Source organism: Equus quagga, chromosome 1, assembly GCF_021613505.1.
Source record: "Equus quagga isolate Etosha38 chromosome 1, UCLA_HA_Equagga_1.0, whole genome shotgun sequence".
NCBI classification, from domain to species: Eukaryota; Metazoa; Chordata; class Mammalia; order Perissodactyla; family Equidae; genus Equus; species Equus quagga.
Window position 1 is genome coordinate 86,183,563 of NC_060267.1, and position 25,680 is coordinate 86,209,242.

The 25,680-nt window shown below is 60.7% G+C and overlaps 1 protein-coding gene across 1 annotated transcript; it reads right to left on the reverse strand.

The window, feature by feature from the left end:
* Window positions 1-4,562: 4,562 nt before the first annotated feature.
* Window positions 4,563-24,460, reverse strand: NR5A1 (nuclear receptor subfamily 5 group A member 1). Its single transcript, XM_046645045.1, has 6 exons — window positions 24,359-24,460; window positions 24,104-24,245; window positions 21,473-22,098; window positions 14,392-14,511; window positions 12,353-12,500; window positions 4,563-4,810 (listed from the first exon to the last, which is right to left on the reverse strand). Exons 1-6 carry the CDS (start codon window positions 24,458-24,460, stop codon window positions 4,563-4,565), a joined length of 1,386 nt encoding a protein of 461 aa, XP_046501001.1.
* Window positions 24,461-25,680: the final 1,220 nt, after the last annotated feature.

Below are 25,680 nucleotides of genomic sequence, written 5' to 3' on the forward strand. Positions count from 1 at the left end.
CCTGGGGACCTCAGAAAGGCCCAACTGAGGGCCCCTGAGGGACAGACAGCAGCATCTGGACCACCACCCACTCCCAGTGGCCTCAGCCTCTCCCTTCTCCTTCTGGGAACCCCCGATGCTCTTGCTAACCCCACCATGTCCCACAGCTCTGTCCCCCTAGCTTTCTGTCTGTCTGTGATTGTCTCTCCCCTCTGCCCTCTCCACCTGCCCTGAAGTCCTGACAGCCCTGTGGTGTCTCCAGTAATAAATGGCACTGTCGTGAACTGGTCCTCTTGAGGGGTTTCCCTGGCCTGGGAAGGGGACGGGATGCCAGGCTCCCTGGGAGGAAGGAGGGACAAGGGAAGCTGCCACTGTGGCTTTGGGGCTTTGACAGCCCCAGCTTCATGACCAGGGTAGGTGCAGCCAACACTAATTAGCATCTACTGTGTATATAGCCAGTGCTGGGCCCTTTACCATCTTCGAGCTGTGGGTCCTTCCCTCAGCCCTGAGGCCACCATCACCCTGTTGTACAGAGGAGCAAAGTGAGGCTCAGAGAAGGCCTCCATGACTCAGACCCAGCTGGGTACCACGGGCGTCAGGGGTGGAGTTGGTGTGAGGGGGAGCCACCCAGGCCGACTGCTCAGAGGAGGCACCAGGGCAGGCAGGACTGGCTCCAGCTCTGCTGAGAGTCATGCCATGGGAAGGGCCTGACCCAGAGTCTGGCTGAGGGACCAGGCCCTGCCGCCACCCATCTGCGGCCACAGGCAAGATGTCTCTCCGAGTCTCAGTCTCTTCTTGGGCAGAACAGATATCAGAGCCGAGGTGAGAACAGCGATGATGTGTAGGACCTGGCACCAGGGTGGGCCCCAAGGCAGAGGCCAGGTGAAGGAGGGGCCCAGGTGCTGGGACTCGGGATGCAGAGCCTGCTAATACCATCCTGCTGCCCTCAGCCCTGCTCGAATGCTGCTGGGACGAGGACAGCGTGGCCCAGCTGCGAAGCATCAGGGCAGCCTGCCTGGGGTACCATGGTGGGTAGGCGGCGGTGGGGCAGGGCCGAGTGAGAAGCAGCCTGAGACCCAGCAGGTACAAGCTGCCCCTACTCCCTCTGCGACCTCGGAAGCCGCTTCCGCCCCGGGCCCCACCTGGGTTGAGTCTGGGACAAAAATCTCTCAGGTGGCTGACCTTCCACTCAAGGCCCGGGGTTAGGATGTTTCACTGTGGAGCCTCTCGAACCCCAGTCCATTGTCTGCAGAATGGGGGAGACAGCAGGCCTCCTGCGCAGGTGACGTGAGCAGGGAGCGCAGTCCTGTGTGTCAGTCCCAGTGCCCAGCACACGGCAGGCACCAGGGATGCTTCAGCTGTCGCCAGAGAGGGACGAGCAGGGGACTGTGGGAGCGCAGAGCCCGCAGCCCAGAGGAGGTCATGTTTAAGGCCTTGAAGGCCCCAGGCAGACAGAGTAGACAGCAGGCCTCCGTGGGGAGGCAGCAGGGTCCCCGCCCGCTCTGGGAAGACACAGCAGTACCCTAGGGAGGAGCGGCAGGGTGGACGCCACTGCCCACGGCCCACAGTCCACAGAACAAGGGGCTGGAGCCTGCTGCTGTGGGGCGGGGTGGAGGGGCTGGAGCCTGAAAGGGCAGCAAGAAGGGGGTACAAACTGGGCGGGGTCCTTGGTGGCCCCTCCTTCCTGCCTTTGCAGTGTCCTCTGACTCGCCCTCACCTACAGAGGGCTCGTGCCCCCCTCCCAACTTATCATCTGGGCTGGTAGGGGAGGGGCACCGGGGTGGGGACCAAGGAGCCTTTTCCAGTCTCCTTTCCCCCTGCTCATACCCTTCCAACCCACACACACACTCTCTTTACGCTCCAGCCAAAATAACATCTCCTAGGTCCCCAAACACCACTGGCTGACAGCTCTCCATCCCTTTGCTCACTCTGCTCCCTCTGCCTCGACTGCCTTCAACTCATGTCCAGCTCGTGAATTCCTGGGTAACCTTTAAAATCCAGTTTGGATGATACCCTTCTATGACTTCGTGTCCCTGCCAGGAGCAGAATCAATCACCTCCTCATCTGGTTCAGGTACATGATGAATACATTGCATTGGATTATGAACTCATTAAAGACCGTCTCCTCCAAGACTGGGCATTCCCCAGAGGCAGGAACCAGGGCATGTGCTGCACTTCTCGAAATGCCAAGAAGGAACGGGATGCTTTTTTCTTTGCATAAAAGCCACTGCCACACCGTATGCCTAGGGCTGCCTCGCCCTAGGGGGGGTGCCTTTTTCTAATTCGCACAGAGGCAGCTGGTGGACCAGGAGTGGCGCTGGGGGCAAACCAGTCAGGTCGGGCGAGGTGGGTGAGGGCGATGGAGGTTTGCGCGATGGCCCCGCCCCTTCTCAGCTCTGTGACCTTGGACAGCCCACTTCACCCCTCTGCACTCAGTTTTCTCTCTAATCTGTGGCTGCCACCTGCCAAAGTGGCTTCAAAGAGCAGATGGGAGAACAGGACAGACGAGGCAGGCAAAGCCCTGGGCAGGCACCTGGAGCAGAGGAAGCACTCCTCAGGGGTCGGCTGTGCTGCAGGGGAGGGGGTAAGAGAGTCAGTGAGAGGGGCCGGCCCGGGGCCCACGGGTGGCCAGGGATGGACAGAGAGTGAAGGCCAGCGCTCTGAAGCCCGGTGGACGCAGGTTTGAATCCACTCCCCCAGGTCACTGACTGAGGGCCACTTAAGTGCTCCCTTCTTCTCAATTATAACCCCTGCCTCATGGGCTACCGTGGGGACCGTGAGATGGGGGATGGTGCACAGTAGGTCTTCATCAAATGAGTGCTCCCTTCTGCCCAAGATGGGGGCGGAGCCGGCGCGGCCAGGGTGGAGCCAAGACTGAGGCCCTGGACCAGCGTCCTGAGTATGGCAGGGGCCCAGGCATGAGGTGGGGCCCAAAGACATCTTCCATCTCTGCCCCCCACACCCGATTCTGCCTCCCCAGAGTTTTGAAGCGAAGGTTGTCTGAGTGTCTCCTCCATCCCACTGGGAGCATTGCCCCACCCTAGACCACCCAAACCCACCTAGGAGGTTCTGCTTTGGCCCCAGAACGTAAATAGGCAAAGGTAGCTGGAAACTAATTGCAAAATTTATTCCAGGGCTGTGGGGCTGGGGAGTTTCTTAAGGGCACTTCTCATTTTGGGGCTGAGGGTCTTCAGCCTTGGTGGGGGCACACGTTTCAGAGGGCAGGGGCGGGGACAGAGACAGGGCAGTGGAAGGTGGGGGGACAGGGACGCACAGTCACCTCCACTGGGCAGGCTCAGCGCAAACTACAACATGAAAGCAGGACAGACGGTGGATGCCCAGCCTGGGGACAGAGGACAGCCAAGCCCTCTCCTTAGGGCCTGGCCCTGGAGAGCGTCTTTCAGGACATAGGACAGGAGGCCAGGGAATTGAGGCCCAGCTTCAAGGTTTGCAGCAAGGGACCCAATGGGACAGGGCCGATGAGGGAATGTCCCTGTTCTGGAGACCCACATACGCTCCCCAAGGTCACCCATATTCCCACCCACAGAGACTGCGATCCCCCACAGGGCATCCTGCTGTCCGTCTAGTGGGGTGGGGGGACAAGCAATAGCTCTTCTCTGGATTGGGGTAGAGGCTCAGAAATAACGAGCCAGCACCACCCGTGGGGAACCCGGTATGAGGGGAGAAACCATGGGCAGTACTTGGTGCTAATCCCCAATCTCAGCCTCAGTCCTCAAATCTGGCCCCTGCCCCAGCCACACACGGCTCTCAAGGAGTCTCTAGATTAAAAACAAATTAAAAACAAAAAACGAAAAACAACCTCCTGACTACAGCCTTGCAGATAAACACCAGCCTGGGCTGGCCCACTGGGGATGGGGCTAGGATGCTGATTGTGCCAAAGGTCTCCTCTGGCAGGAGAGGGATAGAAAGGTGATTGATTGTAGCAGAATTCTTTTCAGGTGCTTGTCAGAGTTCTCCCCTGCAGAAGCCAGGCGGGGTAGAAGGGCGAGGGGAGACGTCCTTTCGTCCTAATCAGTCTGCCCGTGTCCTCTAGGGCCAACAGCCCCTGCCCAGTTTTGCAAACTCAGTTTATTCCTAGTTTACAAAACAGAGGGCTTCCCTCCTGGGCGCTGTGACGGAGGGCTGGGGACCCTCTCTTCTCTCCCAGCTGACCCGCTCAACCTCTCTCTGCCTCTGTTTCCAGGAGAGGGGGAAGAGATGACCTCTGACCCAAGGGACATGGAGGCCCACGAGGGAATCCCCAACCTGCCCCCTGGACCTGTGCTCCAGACTCCAGGACAGACAGCTGGGAGTAGGGGCAGGGGGAGGGAGTGGGTAGCAGCTGCCTCCTTGGGGCACTCTGAGTGGCAGGCTAGTGCCAGTGGCTAATAGGGACCACCCCACCTCAGCCAGGCCCTGCCCACCTTCACCCACCTTCCCAAACACAGGGCTTCAGAGAGCTCAGGGGCAGGGGCCTACAGGGTGGGGCTCCTGGGTGGGCACGATAGAATCAACCATCTGGAGGGCAGCGGGGGTGGCTGTGAGCCCTCCCCCGGCCCCGGCCCGACCCCACCCAGCCCAGACTCAAGTCTGCTTGGCTTGCAGCATCTCGATGAGCAGGTTGTTGCGGGGCATCTCGTTGCCCAGGTGCTTGTGGTACAGGTATTCCTTGGCCTGCATGCTCAGTGCCCGCACCTCCACCAGGCACAGCAGCAGCTGCTGGAACTTGTCCCCGCAGTGCGGGTAGTGGCACAGGGTGTAATCAAGCAGGGCGGTATTGGCCTTCTCCTGAGCATCCTTCACCAGGCTGTGGTTATTCAAGAACTTCACATCTGCAAAGGGAGGAGCTGCGTCACCACCACCAGCCCGTCACATCATCCACAGTCACTGGCATCACCAACACCAGCATCCTTGTGATCAGCAAAGACATGCGCACCGCCACCATCAACACAACCACAGCCTCCCCATCACCACCATGTCACCATCACCCTTGTCTTCACCATGGCTGATGAACACTGCCACCATCATCCGTCACCCATCGCAGCATCCCTGTGTTTTCCCCAAACGTGGCCCCTGCTGCCGTCATCAACCAAACCTCAATCATTCCTGCCACCACCATTGTCACCATCACCACAGTTGAAGACCACATCTCTGTGGTTACCACAAATACGACCACTGCCACCATCAGCCACCCAACCGCCATCACCTGTCACCATCACCTCCATTGTCATCACAATGGTGATCACAATGAACGCCTCTATCATCACCAACCTCCCTGGGCATGTTATTTAACCTCTCAATTTCCTCATCTGTAAAACGGGGGTGACAATAGTCCCTACTTCACAAGGAGTCAATATGTGGAAAGTGCTAGAACAGCATCTGGCACGTAACAAGGCCAAATATGTTAGTTGTCACCATTAGTACTCCCAACTGTCCCCATGGCATGGTCAACACCATCCCCATTTCCATGGTCAAAACCATCCTGTCACCATCATCCCCATGGTGGTCACCATCAGCATCACAACCCCACCACCTCAGCACCATGACCAGAGGGTGCACTGTGAGTGGAAGGGTCCCTTCTCATGACTGCAAGGCATGTGACGGGTGGCCCCATTCCAGAAGGCGACAGGCTGTCCTTTGGTCTGCCCTCTGACCAATCAAGAGACTCCAGTACCCCTAGGAGATTTTCTCTTGGGGCCATGGCGGGACACGAATGTTCAGTGCAGCAGTGTCTGTGGTGATGGAGAGAGGGCCTGGATGTACCCCGGGGAGAGGTGGTGGCCGCGCCCCAGGGAGTCCTGTGCAGTAGACAGAAGTAATGGAGCAGACATTACACAGAGCAAACGGACGGGTCTTTCAAACCACGGGGCTGAGTGGAAAAACAACAAAAATCCAGAATGAGCTCTATCAGGCAAAGCCACCTACATAAATTGAAAACGCTCGTACACTCATCACGCACGATATGGAAGCCCAGGGACAAACAGGAAGATCCGAGGTCAACACGAAGGAGGGGTTGCCTGCGGGAGGCGGAGGAGGGCGGTGGCTCTGTGTGGACCAGCGATCATTCGCGCCAAGGATGGAGGAGTGTGATAAATGCATCCCTTGCACCACGGTCCAGAGGAGGAACAAAAAATAAGGTGTCTGGAGATGAATGGGGGTTCCAGTGCCAGCACCACCGTTTAAGAGCAGCGGCCTTGTGGGGGAGTCCCTGCCCCGTCTTGACCCGAAAGGCCTTCTTCCTTTGTGAAAGGGGCCATGTCCACCTTGCTGGGGCGAGAGCTTGGGGGCTGGGGCCTGCCCAGTGCCTGGCCCCCAAGGGTCAGTTTCTTGTCACGTCAGTCCTCATCTCCGCCTGCAGGCCTCTTTCAGCCCCTGGGCAGCATCTCATCTAGAAGCTGAGGGTCCGCAGGAGCCCACAGAATCGGTCGCCCAGCCTTGCCTGGGATGTGGCGCCCAGAGGCTCAGAAAATGGTCCTCCATCCACTTCCACTCCGCCCCCCGCCCCCGGCCCTGCGGCTGCGGGGGAGTCGGGAGCCAGCATGTGCACTCTGGGCCCTTGTAATCCCTCTAAACACGCACAGCGCCAGAGAGCTTCATGCTCCTGGCAACCCTGATCCCCAGCCGCCCCCAGCGCACCCGCCGAGGCCTGTGTTGTCCAAAGTTGGATTTAGGGAAACCCGAGCTGGGCCGGTGGCGTATGGCGGGATCTGGCCCCGATCCTCCACCCCCACCCCTCGCCCCCTCACCTCCCTTCAGTAAATGAGCCAGGGCCATTTTCTTCCTCGCCTCCCCAGGATCACCATTAGCCCGTAAGACACCTTTGTGCCAATTAGAAAGAAGTTCCTCCTTTTTCCACAGAGAGACAGCTTGGTGAGGGGCATGCAGGCTGGATTTCAGCCTCTACTTATCTCCTTCCTAGGTGCCATTGTGCAGTAAACAACCTGCCCAACTGTACATAGCAGCTCTGCTCCCTAGCCTAGCCCAATCCAGACACATTCAAAGGTCATGGCAAGTCTTCCCACCTAACTAGCATCCTGGGGACAAGAGGTGCCTCCTGGTCCCATCCCTTTCCCAACTTCTTTCCATCCCAATCCTGTCCCATCTACCTTCACCGCCCATCAACCCCAGGGCTGGGCAATTTTCCTGACATTGTCTTCTGACAATTCACAATAGGAGGCTGGGAGTCCAGAGAAGGGTAGGGACCAGCTCAAGGCCACACAGCAGTAAAGGGGCCCCGAGGAAACAGCTGGGGGTAGGGGGAGGACTGGCTAGGATGCTGCATTAGAGGCAGAAGTGGGGTGGGGGGAGGACCAGAGCCTTGGCTTTACTAGGATTTACTGTTCTCAGCAGCACCGTGCAGGGCAGAGTGCGGGGGGGTAGGGACAGAGCAAGGACAGCATTCAGTTTCAGGGGCTGCCCCCCTCTTAGCAGATCCATGGTCCCACAGCTCTCTGTAGGCTGGAGACCCCCCTGTCCCCATGAGTGGGCTCCAGAGCTCGGGGAGGGAGGCACAGTCAGTAACTGAGCCCCAGTGACTACAGACTACGTCCACCCAGTTTCCCGGGCACCCGCCAGGCACCTTGACCCAGCTCAGTTAATCCCACAGACACCCAGGCAGGCAGGAAGGGCACAGGGACGGGGGACGTGCGTGGGACACATAAGAGGTGCCAGAGTCTGGATTCAAACCCAGGTCTCTCTGGCCCCGGAGCCCTACGGACAAACAGGTGTGGCCAGGCTTGGACATGGGTTCCTGGGAGGTTGGACCTGATAGCTTTATGTGTCATGCAATCCAGGAGTCCTGTCCAAGGGCCCCTACCCCGGGGGGTCTCGGTTTCCCCAAAGAGGCCACTCGGGACTCCAGACCCAGTTCCCTCCTCACTTTGGAGGAGACCGTGGTCAAGTCCCACCCCTCTCCCAGCCTCACAACGTCACAAAGATTCTGTGGGATCGTGGACGCGACAGAGCCAGCATGGCACAGAACACCATGCCCTTCCTCCATTAGACATAGGGTCAGGGGTCACACAAACCTGGAGATGCCCCCTAAACGTGTCCAGGGGTCAAATCCCAGCTCCACCACCAGCTGGGTGACCTTGGGCAAGCCCCTTCCCCTGCCTGAGCTGCAATTTCCTGTCATCTGCAAAATGGGGACAAATTCATCTCCGCCTCCCAGGGCGCCCAAGAGCTGGACCTAATCTGTGAGCCACCACGGGGTGGAGACGGGCACCCTGGAGAAAAACCTGCCCGCGTCCCCCAGCCTGCTGGCTCCCGGCAATCCTGGAGGCGGGAGGTGGGAGGGGGCCGGGAGGGGGGCCCCCACCTCCGAGAGCAGCCCGCTGGCTCTGCGGAGCTGGGGGCCCCCGGGTTCTCAGAAAAGCCCCCTTTTCACGGTTTAATTGAATATTTGAATAATCCTTTCATTCCAGCGAGGCATAAAGAATGTTGTCCCAATAGCGGTGACTCAGGCAGGCGCCCCCGCGCACAATGGCCCCTCGAGTGGGGCTGCTATTCAGGCCGCCTTTTGTTGGCGCGGAGCTGTGGGTAAATTGCAAACGCTTAAGGGAATGCTGGAGCCGCCGCCTCAATGGAAGCCGGGAAATCGAATGTTAGGTCAATCCATTAAGCTTCGATTAAGTCCTCTGCGGAACAATGCCCGCCGGGCCCATCTTCATAAACACCGTGATTGCCAGAGAGAGGCACTAATTTTAATTAAGCCTCCTTACCTGCCTCCATGCCTGCCCGAGCGGCTATTTAGACGCCAAATGGCACCCTTCTGCGGAGGCTGGGGAGAAGGGGGTGCAGAGTGGGCTAGGGGCGGCGGGGTGGGGCGGGGTGCAGGGACAATCATCACCCGAGTTCAGGCTGCCCATCCCCAGGAGGTGCTGCCCCGAGGGTGCCGCCCAGCGTGCCAGCTGGAGGTCAACGGGCCAGTGGCCGCCCCTCTCTGGGCCGCAGCTCCCTAGGGGCCCCAGCTCTGGTGGTCTGGGTGGGATCATGGGTGGAGCCTCCTTCCCCTCCTCTTGCCCAAATTTGCCCACTTCAGCCCAGCCCCAGGTCTAGTCTCCCGCAGGACTCTGGGCTGCCGCCTGCCCTCCTTTTCCCACACTGCAGGTGGAAGGACCTGGCTAAAATGAAAATTTGACCCTGTTATTCCTGCAGAAAATCCTTCCCAAGGCAAGGTTGAAGGCACTTGGCCCAGCATTCAAGGCCTTGCACGGCTCAGCCCCTGCCCACCTCACCAGACTGCTCTCCACCTCTCCCTGCCCCACAGCCACACCAAACCTCCAGATTCCCCATACCTTTGCACAAGCTGGTCCTTCAGGCTGGAATGTCCTTGCTGCTGCTTGCTTTGTTTCACCCAGAATACTCCTACTCATACTGCAAGGCCCAGCTCACAGGCCCCTCTTCCAAGAAGCCTTCGGTGACAGCCTAGGTGTAATTGGTTTCTCCGCTTTGGCCCAACCCTGGTCACACTGGATGGCTCAGGCTCCTCTCCTAATCTGGAACCTGTCGGCCAACAAGCCTCCGTGGCTCACCCGGCCTCCTCTCTTGCTGTTGCTCTTGCTGAGCTCCCATGAGCTCAGGCCGGCCCAGGTCGCAGCTCTTCTCCTCCTCCCCGTCAGCCTCAGCCTCACTAGAGTTTCTGGCCTGCTGGGCTGGGTGCTCCCCTACCGACCTCAGCCAGACACATGTCCCTGTCTCCAGAAGCAAGGCACTGAGTCACACAGTGTGCGATAAACACGGAGACTCACTCATTCATTCATTTCATTCATTCACTTGTTCATTTGCTCATTAACTTAACGATGGTTATGATGAAAACAATGATGCCGCACATTCCAAGGGGCCAGGCCATGCGCTGAGCACCTTGGGGAATTCTCTCATTAAATCTTCATAGCAACTTAAGGAGTATCGTGACGGTCATTTTACAGATGGGGGCAATAGAGGCTTGGAGAGGGAAGTGACTTGCTCAAGGGCATAGCCGGGGAGTGAGTCCGGATTTAGAGTCCAGGTGGTCTGTCTCTAGTCCCAGGCCTCATCACTGCTCCCCCCGCCTCTCACGTGCACACACGTACACACGCGCACTCTCCATCCCACCCCCCTAGCCTGTTCCAGCCAAGCACTGAAGACAGTCCCACTCTCTCAGGTCCCAGCCTCCTGCCTCTGGCATGAAGGAGGGCCTGGCACGGCCCCCACCCAGGCCCGGGAGCAGAGGGCTGGGCTCAGCTTTGCTGTCCTCCTTACGCCCCGTAGAAGGAGGAGTCCTGGCTTTATCACCTAGTGGAGGCCAGAGCTGTGCTGGGCCTGGCAGGCCCCAGCACCCGGGCTTTGGTGGGAAGAGGGGCCGGGGGTTGCAGGGCATGCTCGTCAGGCCCCGGGGGGTCTAGAAAACCAAGACCTGGTCCCTGTTCTGCAGGGGGCGCCCAAGGATAGAGGGAGCCCTGGCCAAGGAGGCTGGTGGCTGGCAGCCCACCCTCCACCCAACTCTCTCCAGGACCTCCCTGGCAGCCTCTTGATGGAGGTCAGGTCAAAACTGTTACCTCACACACCACCCAGACGGCCACAGATCCCACCCTCCAATCCTATGTGCCCCCAAGCACCAGCCATCCCTCCAAATGCCTCACGTCTGCAAACCCCCCAGTCGCTCCCTAGTGACACTGATTCTTCACACAACGTGACATCAAAAACCAAAAGCCTGTAAAAGTTCATAGTGTGCATGTGGGGGAAAACCAAGACACCGACACAAAGGCACACGCATGCACGTGACTCCTGGAGTCCCCACACCCCCAGCCACACACGTCTGTGCTCTGGCCTGAGCCAGTTCCCGGAGCCCGGCAGCTCAGAGACGAGGTGGGGAGGAGGGTACCCCTGGAGGCCGAGGAAGTAGGGGGCTCCCCCCGCTGGAGCCAGCCTGGCCTGGGCCGAGCCTCCTCTGAGAACCTCAGGCCACGGCTCCTAACTGCCTGCCCAAGATTCTGCCCCAGCTCCCACCCTAACTGTCCCCTCCCCACCCCTGCAGAGCCCTCCCGGTGACCAGAGGAGGCCAGCAGCTTTGCAGATATGCCCTCCGGCACCAGCCTGTTGTGGCATAACCAGGCGCCCAGCCCGCAGTACCTAGTCACACAGCCATGGCCTTAGCACTGGGCTTCCCACAGTCACCACTTCACTAGTCACTCCCCTCCTGGCTCGCTTCTTCTCCTCTTCTCCAACTCCCCCCACTCTTGGGCAGACATACCCTTGCCAGACTGTGGCTATAATGCCATCTGCCACAAAGACGATGTCTCAATCCTGCCCCCTCCCCAGGTGATGAGGCATTCATGCCACTCTGTTCCAACCTTCCATCCCATCTACACCTCTGCTAAAAGATTTAGCCACCTAGCAAACTCCTCTTCATCCTCCAAAACCCTGCTCAGATGTTCCTCTTCCAGGAAGCTTTCTAGGCAGAGCCCTTGTTCCTCACCCTGGGCTCCCCATCTCTCTGTCCCAGCCCTGATGGCACTGGCTGGAGGCCTCTCCCGGACTGGGAGCCACCTGAGGAAAACCTCTATGTTCGCAGTATCTCTGGGCACAGAGAGGGCACTGGAGATGGCTTGCAGGGTGAAGGAGGACAAAAGGAGGCAGGCCTGATGTGAGCCCAGAGGGAGGATGGAAACTGAACAGCACCGGCTGGGCCAGGGTCAGAAGGGTGATGGGAAGGAGATGCCAGACGCCTGGGTAGTGGGGCGAGCCAGTGGCTGGGCTCACCTCTGCCTCCTCCCTGCTTTCTTCTCCTCCTTAGTCTTTATTGTGATCGCCCAGGCTATACATTGTACTACTCAGTTCACTAATTTATATATTTACTAATCATATCACACTTGTTGGCTCTCTCCCCCAGAGAAGGTCGGCTCCAAGAAGACAAGGACATCAGGTCCATTTTGTCCCCTCTGTGTCCCCAGTGCCTTGCACAGTCCAGATGCTCACCAAATGTTTGTAGAGTGAATGAATGAATGGGCAAGGGGTCTGGGCCCCAAAGGGCTCAGAGTCAAAATGCGGACTCCTCTAGAGCAGGGAATTAGGGAAAACAGGGACCCCCGGCCAGGAACCAGGGAACAGAAGCTCCCGAAGCCACCCAGGCATCTTCTGGAGGTGGCATGGGCCAGGAATTTACCGAATTCTCAGAAGAGGTCCTTGGCCCATACAGGGCAAGTCTTAGATGTTAGCTTGGCCCTCTCTGCTTCCAAACAGAGAAACTGAGGCCTACAGAGGAAGCAATCCCCATTTTAAGAGCCAGGTCCTGGGCCAGGTTCCCTCAGCCCCAGCGCCTAGCCCCATCCTGGGGTCTCGAGGCCAGGCCGCCCCCGCCCCCGCCGGCCCGGCCAGGCCGCACGCAGCCCACTCACCTAGGCTGAAGAGGATGAGGAACTTGAGGCAGACAAACTCCTGGCGGTCCAGCTGCAGCGCGTGCATCTGCAGAACCAGCTCCTGGGCCCGCAGCACCAGCCCATGCAGCAGCGAGCCGGCCTGGGCCGCCACCGTGGTCAGCTCCACCTGGTGGCCAGAGGACAGGGCTCAGGGGCAGCGGGTGTGGGGCAGGAGGCTCTGATCAGAGATACGGGGGAGGCCGGGGGTCGGGTGTGCCCAGCCTCGGAGCTGAGCCAGGTGGGGGCAGCATCTCCTCGGGCCCCAGGGACCCTCCCAGCCCCGACGGCAGGGCCCAGCCTTCCTAGCTGTCCTCACCGTCCGCCCCAGGCTGAGGGCCCCGCGGCAGCAGAGCCAAGACCAGGCTGCCGGTGCCGAGGGAAGGCCGGGGGGCACCTCCCACACAAGAGCCGCCGCCCGCCCCGTGGTACGAACGGCTTTTGTGTCTTGTGTGGTGTGTGCAGCGAGCACCACATAGCGCTGGGCTTGGGGCAGAGGTGTCCAGAGACACGTGGATCCTGCCACATGACTGCCAGGTCATGGACACTCGGACTGGGGATGCAGTCACACCTCAGCTCACACTCACACACACACACGGACACACTCACCGGGTCATCCGCCCAGTTCATGAAGTGAAGACACACAGACGCATGCTAACATGGTCATGTCACAGGGGAACACAGACTGACACACGCCCGTGTGGGTTCACATTGACGTGGGCAGATCTCGACCCCCCGACATTGATGTGTGTGGAGATCTTTGCACAATAAAATATGGCAAACACACACACACACACACACGCGCGTGCGCGCACTGGACATTCCCATGGCCTCAGAGACTGACCTGCACATTGACAAGGACCAACACAAACACACCCATCCCTCAGCCGCTCCCCATCCACACTCTCAGGTGGCCTCAAAGTCACCCCCTAGAGACGAGCATTCCCTGGCCATGGACGGCCTGAGGCAGCCAGGGTGAGAACAGAGGATGGGGACAGAGGGCTAGCGGTGACGGTAGCGGGTGGGGAGCAAGGCCTCCGTCTCCAAGCCCCACCCACAGCTCCTGTCAAGCCTGCTTGTCCTCCTGGACCCCCCCAGTGATGCTCCCTTCCCCCCCAGCCTAGACGGGGGACCCCAACCTGCCTTCTCCCTCCCTCCCTCCATTTCCCCTACTCGCCTCCCTCTCACCACAAGGGCTCCTCCTCCTTGAATTGTCCCCTCCCACCCCCAGCATTCGGAGCTTTGGGTGGCTGTTTCACTTCCTCCTCACCTCCCATCGCGCCCCCTCCATGTGCTTCCTCAAATACAACCCGGCCGGATCCTTCCCCGCTTGACTCTCCCCTTGCTCCCTGCTCCATTTCAGGAGTGTCTATGCCCCGGGCTCCCATCCTCGTGCCCCTAATTCCCTGTTCTAAGGGGGGCCCAAATTCTCACTCTGAGCTCTTTGGGGCCCAGACCACTTTGCCCATTCATTCATTCATTCATTCAGGATTTAGGGCCTGCAAGCCCTGGTCCAACCCAGCCCCTAGCAGTCCCTTCAGCCACCTCATCCCACCCCCCACAGGGCCCCCGGCCCCCCAAACCCATGTACCAGCGCACCAGAGGCCCTGGGCGCTTGGCAGCTCTGAACTTCCCTCTCTGAGCCTTTCTATGCCCTCTGCCTGTGGTGGGGTGGGACCTACCCCCGCCCCCCTTCATTACCTGACCAATCCCTGTTTATACTCTCAGGACCCAGTACACTGTCACCTCTTCCACAAGCCTCTGATCCCCGCCCCCCATCGCTGGGCTGCTTCGCCTGAGGATGGCTCCCAGGGGCTGGCTCCTCTCAAGGCCGGGGCAGGGCAGGGCTGGGCAGAGGGAGGTCGGGCCCGTGGGTAGCCCATGAACTTGAGGAAAGGGCTGGTATTCAGGGTGCTCAGGGCCAGCCCTGGAGAGGCCTGGGACCTCTTCTGGGCCCAGGATTCTGGAGGTGCACGGGGCGGGGGGGCAGGGGGGAGTGAGGCACAGTGGGGTCTGGTCACCTCCTGCCCGGTGACCAGCAGGATGCTGCCCTCCTTGCCGTGCTGGACCTGGCGGTAGATATGGTCGAACACCAGCAGCTCGCTCCAGCAGTTCTGCAGCAGGGTCATCTGGTCGGCCACCTGCAGGGAAGAGGCACGCGGGGGTCGGGGTTCCGGCCGGGTCCCGCTGGGGACCTCCCTCTCTCCCCTCCTCCTCCCAACTCTCAGCTCAGAGGCTCAGTTGGGTCTGTGACCTGGGTGACCTGCGTAACCTCTCTGTGCCCAGTCCACCCGTGTCTACTTTATCCGAGTGTGGCAGGGGCCTCACAAAATGCTAAGAGGGTCTGAGAGAGATGCTCAGGACTCGGATGCGCCTGGCTCCAAGCCCCAGCTCCGCTTTCACAGGTTGTATGACCTTAAGCCAGTTCGATGACCTTCTGGGCCTTAGTTTTCTCATCTGGAGAATGGGCAAAGTATTGGAAGGTGCCCTGGCACGTACCAATGTCTAAGACATCAATAAATGTTAGCGAATAACATCCATGGAAGTGGTCTGTGAACGACTCCTTCAAATGTGAGAGATTATTATGAATTTCAATTTGTTGTTAATTTAACCTTGTGCCCATTTGTCTGTGGTCACATCTCTAGCAGCCTCAATCGCTCAAAACTGAGCCATGAAGAGGGAAGGGAGGGCTCCCCGGGGCCTCCTGCAGAGCTTTCAGGCTCAGGAGAAGAAGGGAGGGCCCGCCTGGTCTGCAGCCAGCCCGGGGATGGCAGCGGGCTGACACCTGGAGCAGGAACGGAACAACACCAGGGGGCGCCTCAGGTACCCAGCCTGTGATTGCAGCACTCCGGGCGCGGGCCAGGACCGCCCCTGTGCACAGTGTCCTTCCACTCTGGGGCGTCGCTACATTCGAAGAGTGGACACTCATGACATTGGCCAGCGGGACTCTGGACCATGGGATGCCAGAGCCAGAAGGGCCCTCGGGATCCCCTGGCCTAAACCTCTATTTTTCAGATGAAGAATCTGCAACCCAGAGAGGGTAAGGGACGCTCCTGGGATCCCAGAGAGGCAGCGCCATGCCTCTGGCATTCTCAGTCCTCAGCTCCCCACAGTGACACATACTGAGCTCCCCCGGGTGTTCAGAACTGCACTGGGCGTGGCTGCTCGTCCCAGGAGGACACGGTACACACTCGGGTCGCCCTCAGCATCTGCGGCTCCTCGGCCAGCTGCCATCCACCCCATGGGCCCTTCCCGGCACCTTCCTGGGCCAGGCCCTGCAGCGATGCAACCCAGGAGAGCTAACGGTCGCTGCACGGCAGCCCCACAACCTACGAGGTTGCTGCGATTGTGACCCCCAATCCAACGAGAGAGGCCACTGAGCCCAGAGAGGTCAGGGAACTTGCCCAAGGTCACACCACTCTGTCTGGCTCCAGATCTGTGCTCTTAACCACCAGGTATGGAACTCCCTGCCGACCCAGGAGTTCACGGCAGGCTCATTAGCTCCCCCCTGAAGCCCCCCTGGATTTCTCCTCCTTCCATGGTGCCGTCACCATCCTCAGGACATGGCTCTTGCAACATTTAAAGGCCCCAATTCCTGTCTCTGTCTTCCCCATACCTGTGGGTCTGGGAAGGCAGGACTGGTGTCCAGCTCCACTCTGCGTCCCCAGAGGAGGGGTCAGTAAGTGGTCGATGAACACGTGTGTGCTCCCCAGACATGCACAGAGAGCACAGAGGAACCACCCCCAGCTGGGGTCAGAGGAGTCGGGGCAGCCCTCAGACCGAGGGGACCTGGCCCAGGCTTAACGAGGAGTTCTCTCTTCTGGGGAGTAGAAGCCCCCTCCTCTCCCAGGGGCGGCCCTGGGGCCTGTCCTCAGGCAGACAGAGGGAGAGAAAAAGTGGACACAGAGCAAAGGGAGTGGCTGGACACATGGTCAGGTTTCCTCCGGGCCTCGCCTGCCCGCTGCTTCCCCGGCGCACAGGGCTGAGAGCAGGAGGGAGGGTCTGTCTCTGTGCTGCTCTGAGGCACCAGCCTCCCATCCCCCCCTCCCTCACCTCATCCCCACGTCAAGAACCCACCCCTCCCTCTCTCCTCCCGGCAGAAAGTTCTCCCTGGAGCCCCATGATGGTCAGAATCGGAAACCCAGCCGGGGGATGGCAGGCTCCGCCACAGCTAGCCCTGGTTTGGAGGGGCCCCGAGAGGTTGAGAACGGGGCGGGGGCGAGTCATAAAGTCATCTCTCCTTATCTCTCCTCAGGAAGTGCCCAGTGCCCAGAGAGCCGCTGGCACGAGGCCTCCCCACCAGTTTCCAAGGAGAGGGGCGGGGCTCAGGGAGTACCCAGGCCAGGCCCGTTCCCAGCACGCCCGGCACCCCTCACCCCTGCCCTGTGGATGAGGAAGCAGCCCATCACAGATAAGAGGCTCACCTCAGGTACCCTCAGGGATCTGGGCTCTGCCCAGATGCCCCCACTGGGCTGTGCTTCTGGGGGGCCCTGGAAACTCCTGAGGCCCGGGTAGGAGGCGCCTGCTCAGGCGGCCACAGTGGCCCACCTTGGGCGACCCAGATGGAGGCAGAGGGGGAGGGGGATGTGCGGGGCTGAGCTCTGCCCCCCACTCATCGGAGCCCTCGGGAGCAGACACCCTTGTGCCCGGGTTGAAGGAGAAGGGGGTGGGGAGGTGGAAGAGAGAGAGATAAGGGCAGAATTGGGAGATAAGCAGGCTGGGCTTGGGGCGGAAAGCAGCAGGGGTCACAGTGACCGGGCTGGCCAAGCCCTGGGAGCAGACTCTGCACCCAGACCCGAGCCGGGAGGGAGGGCAGCCCTGCCCACGGGGCTGACGGGGGCGGCAGGGCAGAGAAGCAATATGGTGGCTAAGCTTTGGTGCCCTGTGCCCTCGGATCCCCAACTCAGCCACGCATGCTCCTCAGCCCTAGGTTCCTGTCCTGATAAATAGGAAAAACAAATCCTCCCTCATTTGCTTAGAGGAAACGTGTGAGCACAGCGGTGTCAGTCGCAAAGGGCTCTGTGGACCCATCTCCTGGGAATGCTGCCCCGGACCTACCCCAGCCAAGCGATCTTGCCTGCCAGGCACTTCCTCGCTCCTCCCCTAGATGGACAGATGGACACATAAAGACACCAAACTCCAAAACACTCCTCACACAGATGAACACACGTGCACGCACACACACACACACACACACTTCCCTTTTATTTAAAAGAAAACCAGAAGGCCCTAGCCGCCAGCCCATCTCCACAGGAAAGCAGGTGGCTAAGAGGCTCTCTTAACCAAAGAGAGTTGGTTTTCACCTTCCGGAGGTTTCTCTTTAAGCAAAAGGTTCCTCCTCTACCCTCAGGCCGCCCTGCCGCCCTGGGAACAAGGACATTTGCAGTCCCGGCCCTGGGGTCCCTTGTCAGCCTGGCCTGTCTGCTCGGCCCACCAGCTGCCCACCCCTCCTGCCGGTCTGCCACAAATCTTCCCTGAGCCTTGACACTTCGCAGCCTGCCTCAGAGACGGGGTATTTATGGGTGCTGAGCTCGTCTCCTTCCCAGCGGGCCCCCCTCCGGCGTCCCCGGGGTCTGATGAGGCTGGCGGCCGAAGGCCAGCGGGCTCTGTAATTCTCCAGTGGCTGACGTGCCATGGGCTGGCCACAGTGCTCTCTCAGCCAAGTGGTCAGCGGGCCGTCATTTGTCAGCCCAGGACTGACAGAGTTACTGCCCCTCCAATGAAACCATATATCTGAGCAGTTAAATGTGTTGCCAGTCAGGGGCCCCGGAGCCGGACGTCAAGGGTGAACTCATGTCAAGATGGGTCATTAGGCAGACTTGGCCCTCGCCTCCAACTCCCTGATTCCTATCTTGGGTCCTCCCGGCCTGTCGTTCATGGGAACCATCCAGAAAGCCTGACTCTCTGGACCTACGCACTGCCCCCAGTGAGCAGCAAGTACAGGTGGGTCTCTGCCATCTTGCAGGTACAAAATTGCCTTAGAAGGCCAGGGCAAGGTGGGCGCCATCTGCTCGCACAAGTCTGGCTGCTCAGAGGAGCATGGATACAATGTGCCCTTTCTTACTCTCCGGGCGGGCCTGTAAACTACCTGCAAGCATGGATTAAATTGTAGGGCATCACAGGGGGACAGCAAGGAAGGCAGCTGCGTTCCCACTCACTGAACGCTTCCTGTACTCGGCACCCTGTCCTAAATTCTTTACCTGGCCTGGCTCACTAAACCCTTCCAGCAAGCCGATGAGGTGAATATTATTTCAACTCCCCTCATTTTATAGATGAGGAAACTGAGGCCCAGAGGAGTAAACTCACTTGCCCAAAGTCACACCCCTGGTAAGTGGCAGAGGGGGAACCTGAACACAAGCCTCTCTGATTCTGCTCTTTGTTGTAAACTTCTGTGCCACTGTCAGATTGAACACACCATCATTGTGTGAGATGGAAACATAGAGACAGAGGGACGTCCACGCTGGGAAAGGGGATGGAGGAGGAGCACCCCAAGAGGGCATCCAGAGCCCCGACATCTGGATTCCCAGCATCTCTGACAGTTCAGCAAAGACCCCAGGCCTTCCCCTAGGCAGCAAGACATCATCAGTATCCTAGAGGACTGAGTGGCCTCTGGGGAGAGCTCAGGCTCTGTGGTGAGAGCCCTCCCTGCTGCAGGATGTGGGGTCCCAGCCTGCCCTGGAAGGTTGTCCATCACCCACTGCCAGAGGATGCACTCCTGGTCCAAGCTCTGCCTCTGACCCTGCCAACCTCTCCAGCCCTGCCTCATAGGACCGCCTGGAACTCCCCGACACATGATGCCTTTCCACACTTCTGGACCTCTGCCTATGCTGTTCCCACTTCCTGGAATGCCCTTAACCTCAGGCTGCTTTCTGGAAAGGTGCAGATCAAAGAAACCTTCCCTGACTTCCTTACACAGAGCCATCTGCCCTCCTGCTGGGCTCCCTCGGCTGCTTTCCATTGCTCTCAGAGCCCTGGGCACCCTGTGCTGGCATTATCCATGTGAATGTATGTCTCCTCCTCTGGCCTGGCAGCCTCCGGGGTCCAATTCATTTCAGTGTCCCCAGTGCCCAGCCCAAGAGCTGCCCCACTCTCAGAGCTGGGGAGCCCCCTCTGCTGTCTGCTAAGATGTGTCCTGCCTGAAGGTGAGGGGATCAACGGTTAGCCAAAGGGAGAACAGGGTCACTCAGCACCCCTCCCACTTTTCTGCCTCCCCACCTCCAGCTTTGCGCCAGACACCAGCCCAGGGCTCAACAGTGGGAAAGAAGTTCTACATGGCTGATGAGAGACTTTCTAAGGATTAGGCTGGTACTTATCTGCAAGCCTCCCTTACAGAGGGTAGCGACCTGGTTCATATTCCTGGGCTCAATTCAGAGACTCTGGGAAGGGGAAGCAGGAAGGTTTGGACCACAGAGAAGCCAGAAGCAGGAAAAAACACTCAGCAAACCTGGGACAAAAGCCCTTCCCATCCTGCGTGAAAAACCCCGAGAGACCAGGAAGGCGGCCGGAGGAAGTGCCCTGCCCCTGGATCCCTCCCGGGTTCTGGAAAGCCAGGAACGCGCTGCTCTTCCTCCCCCTGCACTGGGAGCTCATGGGAAATCTGGAGGGGAAGCTGGCAACCAACCCAAGGGTCCCGGGCTCCACGTCCCCCACCAGGGCCTCCAGCCATGAGGGGAAGGCAGATGGGATTGTTCAAGGCCCTGTCTCTTGTCCCATCCATGAGGTCGGCCCAGAGAGGGGGCAGAGGAAGAAGTCCCCCCCAAGACAGACACATGGCACATCCCCGGGCCTCGGCCACGACAGGTCCTCCACAGAAGCAGCAGGAGCCATCACCGCCAATTCCTGACTCCCAGAGTAGCCCAGGCCCCCAGCCCCATGGTGTCTCAAGGGCTCAGAGGGCCCACCCTCACCTTATCCCCCGTGCCCAGCCTGGGCAGGCAGTGCCCCCTGCCCATCCGGCCACGTGCCCCTGGAGGAAGCCCAGGCCTGAGTGGCGTCAGCACTGACAATGCTGCTCAAGGCTGCAGCGGCCCCGGCAGGGAGGGCAAGAGGCCCCACTGTTTACACCCAGCCCCAGAACAGCCAGGGGGCCAGCCCGGGAAAGGGAAACATAGAGAGGTCTGGACTGAAGAGCGGCTGTGCCCGGACCAGGGAAGATGGGCCTGGACTAGGCTTGGGGGGCCTGAGGTTGGCAGAACACCCTGATCACAGGGAGCCAGGGCACCAAAGGGGCGGCTCCCAGGCATTGGGCCCTTCACACCACTAGGTGGATGACTGGGAAGTTCTGATCTGTCTGGCCCCAGTCTCTCCCGCTGCTTGCCTGCTTACTTTAGCTTCAGGTACTTCAACCCAGGGGGATGGAAGGCCTTGCATAGAGGAAGCCTGCCCCACCTGGAAGATGGATGGCAGGCCCTGCAATCTGCCAGCTACCCTCCCACCTGGCCCCCCTGCACACAGACACACACCCTCACACGTGGCTCCGACTGTCATGCATGAGAGACGTGGGGACAGTAAGATCTTTCACCTTAGCTGCGAAGGAGAAGGCCCACAAGCATCCCAAACTCTGAGACGCTAAGACCCCACCTGTGACATGTGCGGCTGCCTGGGAATGGTGGCTTCTCCAGATGGGAGGACAGGATGATTGCACCCTCTTCCTGACACTGGGCTGGGGCAGCCGGAGACTCTCCCCAGGACTCCACTGGTCCTCTCGGGGAGCCCAGGGTCTCAGAGAGAGAAATGCCTACTAAGACCCAGCCTGGGAGAGAAACAGACAGAGCCAGAAGGGGCTGGAGAAACACAGAGAGGCAGAGAGACAGCACACCGGGGAGAGAGACAACAGAAAGACAGAGGCAGAGGCTGTGAGAGAGAGAGACTCAAGAGACAGAAGGGGGGGGGGGGGGGGCAAGGAGGCAGGAGAGGGGCCAGGAAGGCTGCGACAGACCAGAAACATTCCTCAGTGTCTCCAGTGTGGCCTCCCTGTCCCCAGATGCTGCCGGAAGCCAGTGGGCAGGATGGCTGCATCCAAGGAGCGACTGAGACTGAGGCTTGGGCCGCTGAGAGGACAGCCCCCACGCAGCGGCCAGCCAGGTGGGAGGAGGGACTCACCTCCAACTCCTTGAAGACCATGCACCTGCGTGCCCAGTCCACGATGGAGATGAAGGTCTGGTCGGCCATCCTGCACAGGAGGTTGAAGGACGCAGGCTGGTCGGGGCGGCCTTTGGCTGGTTCCTGCAGGCAGCCGATGATGCGCGCCCGAACCTGGTCCTCGTCCGGCTCCAGCTGCAACAGCTGCAGGATGAGCTCGGGCACGCCAGGCCCCCCGGAGAAGGGCTCTGGGTAGCCATAGGGTGGCCCAGGCTGCGGAGGGCTGGCGTAGGGCTCCGGGTACTCAGACTTGATGGCACGGCCAGGGAAGGCAGGATAGAGGTAGCCAGCCAGGGGCCCGTTGGTGCTGGGCACGGCCATGGGCAGGGCTGGGGCCCCAAAGTCGCCCAGTGGCCCAGCAGGTGGACCAGAGGCCAGGCCCTTGGGCTCAGGCACATGCAGGCCGGGGGGCAGCATGTAGTCCGGTGGGGGAGGGGGCGGAGGGGGTACCCCCATTGGGGGGCCTGTCTCCAGCTTGAAGCCATTGGCTCGAATCTGTGCCTTCTTTTGCTGCTTCAGGGCCCGGTCCCGCTTGTACATGGGCCCAAACTTGTTCCGGCCACCCCGCATGCGGTCAGCACGCACGGCTGTGGGCAGAGGCAGAGGGTCAGACTCACTGCCTCCGAGCTACCCACCATGCTGCCCCACTCACAGATCTTTCCCCAACAGATCTCACTGCGTCCCTCCCCGGCTCAGCATCTTTCATGGTTCCCCGTGCCTGTGGATGAAGTCCATCTCCTTAGCCTGGCATTCAAGGCTGTGTTCACTTTCCAGGTTATCCCTCACGAGACCTTTTGTTTTTCGCACTCCACCTCACTCATCTCTCTGCTGCTCTGCTGGGCACTTCTCCTCCGTCCTCCACCCTGTCTTTGATATTCCTTCTGCCTCAAACCCTTTCCTTCTCTCATGCCTGTCGAACATCCAGCCCTGAGGTCACCACCTCCAGGAAGTATTCCTGGATTCATCCCAGACAGAATCCTGGGATGTTCTTGCCCCAGATGTCTTGCCTCTTGCCCATTCTCATCCTGCTGAGTGAAATCATGCCACGTGACCCAGGCTGAGAGCTCCTGGGGGCTCAGCAATGGGTTCAGGAGCCCACCCTGGGGCCTGGCAGGGAGACAGTGACAGGAAGTGCGCCCTGGTCAGCCTTGTTCACAGCTGGGCCCTCAGTGTCCAGCTGCTCCTTGACTGACTGCCTGACTCCGTCAGACCCCTGTTGCCAAATGACTGAGGCTCCCCCCACTGCCTCCAAATCTGAAGCTGAGTTTAGGGCTGGCCGGGGCTCTATGCTGGGGGAAGGGACCTCCCTTGCTGACCAGATGTCCCTCCGCTTGGCCAAGAATGTGTCACCAGCCAGACCCAACAGGTGCGTCTCTGCAGCTGTAGAGTGGCCCCAGCCCCTGCTTACAGGATCCCACCCTGGGCTCCGGGAGAAGGGAGAGAACAGGACAGAGGGGGCGGGGCTCCCCACCAGTCCTCCTGCAGGGCCTGGGCAGCCCGGCTCCACTCACTCCTGCCCCACCAGGGGTTTCTGCTGCTCACCCAACCTGCTCTCCTGGCCCCTCAGGACCTGGAGCTGGGGTCTGGGCTCTGGGGACAGGACAGGGGCTCCCCCTCGAATACAGGAGTCCCTCCTCTAGGGGGCATCTCTCAGAGCCTCGAGGGGCCTTCTCCTGGAGCCAACAGCTGTCTGCTGGGCGCACAGCCCGGCTGGGGCCGGCGGGGTGGAAACCTACGACTGTCCACGCCGGAGAGCTTGAGTCTTTCCTGCTCAACCGCTTCTCCTCCCCTCTGGACCGAGAGCTGGGAGGGGGAGGCAAGGATGGGCCTGGGTCCTCGGGGGCAGTTGTTCCCCACTCCCCCGCCCTCTCAGGGCCTGGCTGAGAAACCCTGCCGGCAGGAATCTCACCCGCTGAGTGAGTGAACTGAGGGAGTCTTTCGGAAGGGCCAAGAGACGCACACAGGGGTGGGCTGGATGAGGGAGGGCAGCGCAGCGAAGATGGACAGATGATAACGATCATGACAGGGAACCTGGGGAGCGTTCGCTCTGAGCCAGGCACGTGCTAGGAGCTTTTCATGCAGTTCTCTCGCACTAACTCAAAAGGAAGGCACTACTATTAGCTCCATTTTTCAAACTTGGAATCTGCCGCTCAGAGAGGTTAACGAACTTGCCCAATGTCACCCAGACTGTAAGGGGTGGCGCTGGGACTTGCACTCTGTAAAGGTATTGAACGGCGTGGCTCTGGCTGGGTTAGGTGTCAGTGCAACACCTCACAGAAGGAGGAGCTCAGAGGCGCTGCCCTGTGCTGCCCACCTCTGCCAAGGGCTGGGGACAGGCTCATCTCCCTGGGGTTCACTTCCAAATACTTCTAACCCAATCCAGGCTCTTCCAGCATGCATCTCCCCTCCCGGACCGACAACAGTTCTCACCCGTCCCCCGCAGAGATCAGGGCCCTAACGTCCCGCCAGGGGCCAATCGTCGGCCCCAGAAACTTCACGGCCAGTGGCGCCCTCCCCTCACCCCTTCTCCCACCCCCACGCCCTGTCGCCGTCAGCGGTCGCGGGTCCGAGGCCCGGGCGCGGCGCGCGCACCTTCCAGGCGCATCCCCACCGTCAGGCACTTCTGGAAGCGGCAGAAGGGACAGCGCTTGCGCTGCGTCTTGTCGATCTTGCAGCTCTGGCTCTCGGTGCACGTGTAGTGCTTGTTGTTCTGCACTGTGCGCTTGAAGAAGCCCTGGGGGAGCGGGGCGTCAGCGCGGGGGGTCCCGGCCGCTCTCGGTGCCCGCGCAGGGCTCCCCGGGGCGCTCCGCGAGCCCGCCCCCCAGCCCGGCCCCGCCGCCTGCTCACCTTGCAGCTCTCGCATGTGAGCAGCCCGTAGTGGTAGCCGGACACCTTGTCCCCACACACGGGGCACAGCTCGTCCAGGTCCTCGTCGTACGAATAGTCCATGCCCGCGGCGTCCGCCTGCCGAGGGAGGAGGGGGTCACCGGGTAGGACGGGTCCTGCGCACCCGCCACGCACCCACACGCCCTCCTTAGGGACCCGGCCCGCGGCCCATCACAGCGCCCAGGGCAGGCCGCCCGTTGGGGCGCCCCGAGCAGCCCGCGCCGGCCTTCCTGACCCAGTCCCAGCGCGCCCCGCCCCCGCCCGGGGTCCCTCCTACGCAACCCCCTGCCGCCCCCCATCCGGGACCCTCGGATTCGATGCGCTTTGATCCGCATTCGTTCGTCTGAGAACAAAACCCCGATTCTGAGAAAACGAGATGGGCTCGGCCGCGGGGGAGACGCCGATGAACCCGGGCGGAATGGGGCCTGGGTGTTGTGGGGATTCGACAGAGACGAGGAGGACAGAGACAGAGTCTGGGAGAGACAGGGAGGGGGCAGAGACGAGAGCGAGAGACACCGACCGACACTGCTGAACGAGAGGGGACCCGGGCGACGGAGACAACGAAAATCCGGGACTGACAGAGACACAGTGATGCCAAGTCAGAGGAAACCTGGGGGAGACAAGAAAGACAGAGACAGAGAGGGACAAAGAGAGAGAGATGAGAGACACCGAGAGACGGAGGCCCAAAGAGAAAACCTGGGAGACACAGCCGCAGAGCCAGAGACGCGGTGGTAGAGGAGAGACAGACCGAGACACCGAGAGACAAGAGGAACCTGGGAGAGAAGGAGGAGAGAGAGAGACAGAGACACCGAGAGAAAACCTGGAGAGACGGAGGCGCCCAGCCAGGGGTCGGGGAGGGAGGATGCCCGGAAACGCGGGCCCGGCGCTCGTGCCGCAGGCGCGCCCTGCAGAGCGGCCCCGGCCAGGGTTGGAGCCGCGGGAGGAAGACGACGCGCCCGGGACGGAGCCTGAGCGCGCGCGGCCGCCGGGGCCCCGGGGCCGGGAGAGACAAAGCCCGCGGCCGCGACGGCAGCGGGGGCGCAGCCGGCCGGCGGCCGAGACGTCGGGCGGAGAGCCGGCCAAGGGCGCCGCGGAGACGGCGGGCGCCGGGCGCGAGGCGCAGAGACCTCGGGCGGAGACCCGGCGGGCTCCGGGAGGCCGAGCCCGAGGCGGGGGAGCGACCTCGGGCGGAGAGTCGAAGTCCCGAGGAGGACAGCGCGCCGAGCCCGGGCCCGGGCAGCGAGAAGGGGCGCGACGGCGGCCGCGGCCCGCCCGGCGCCCAC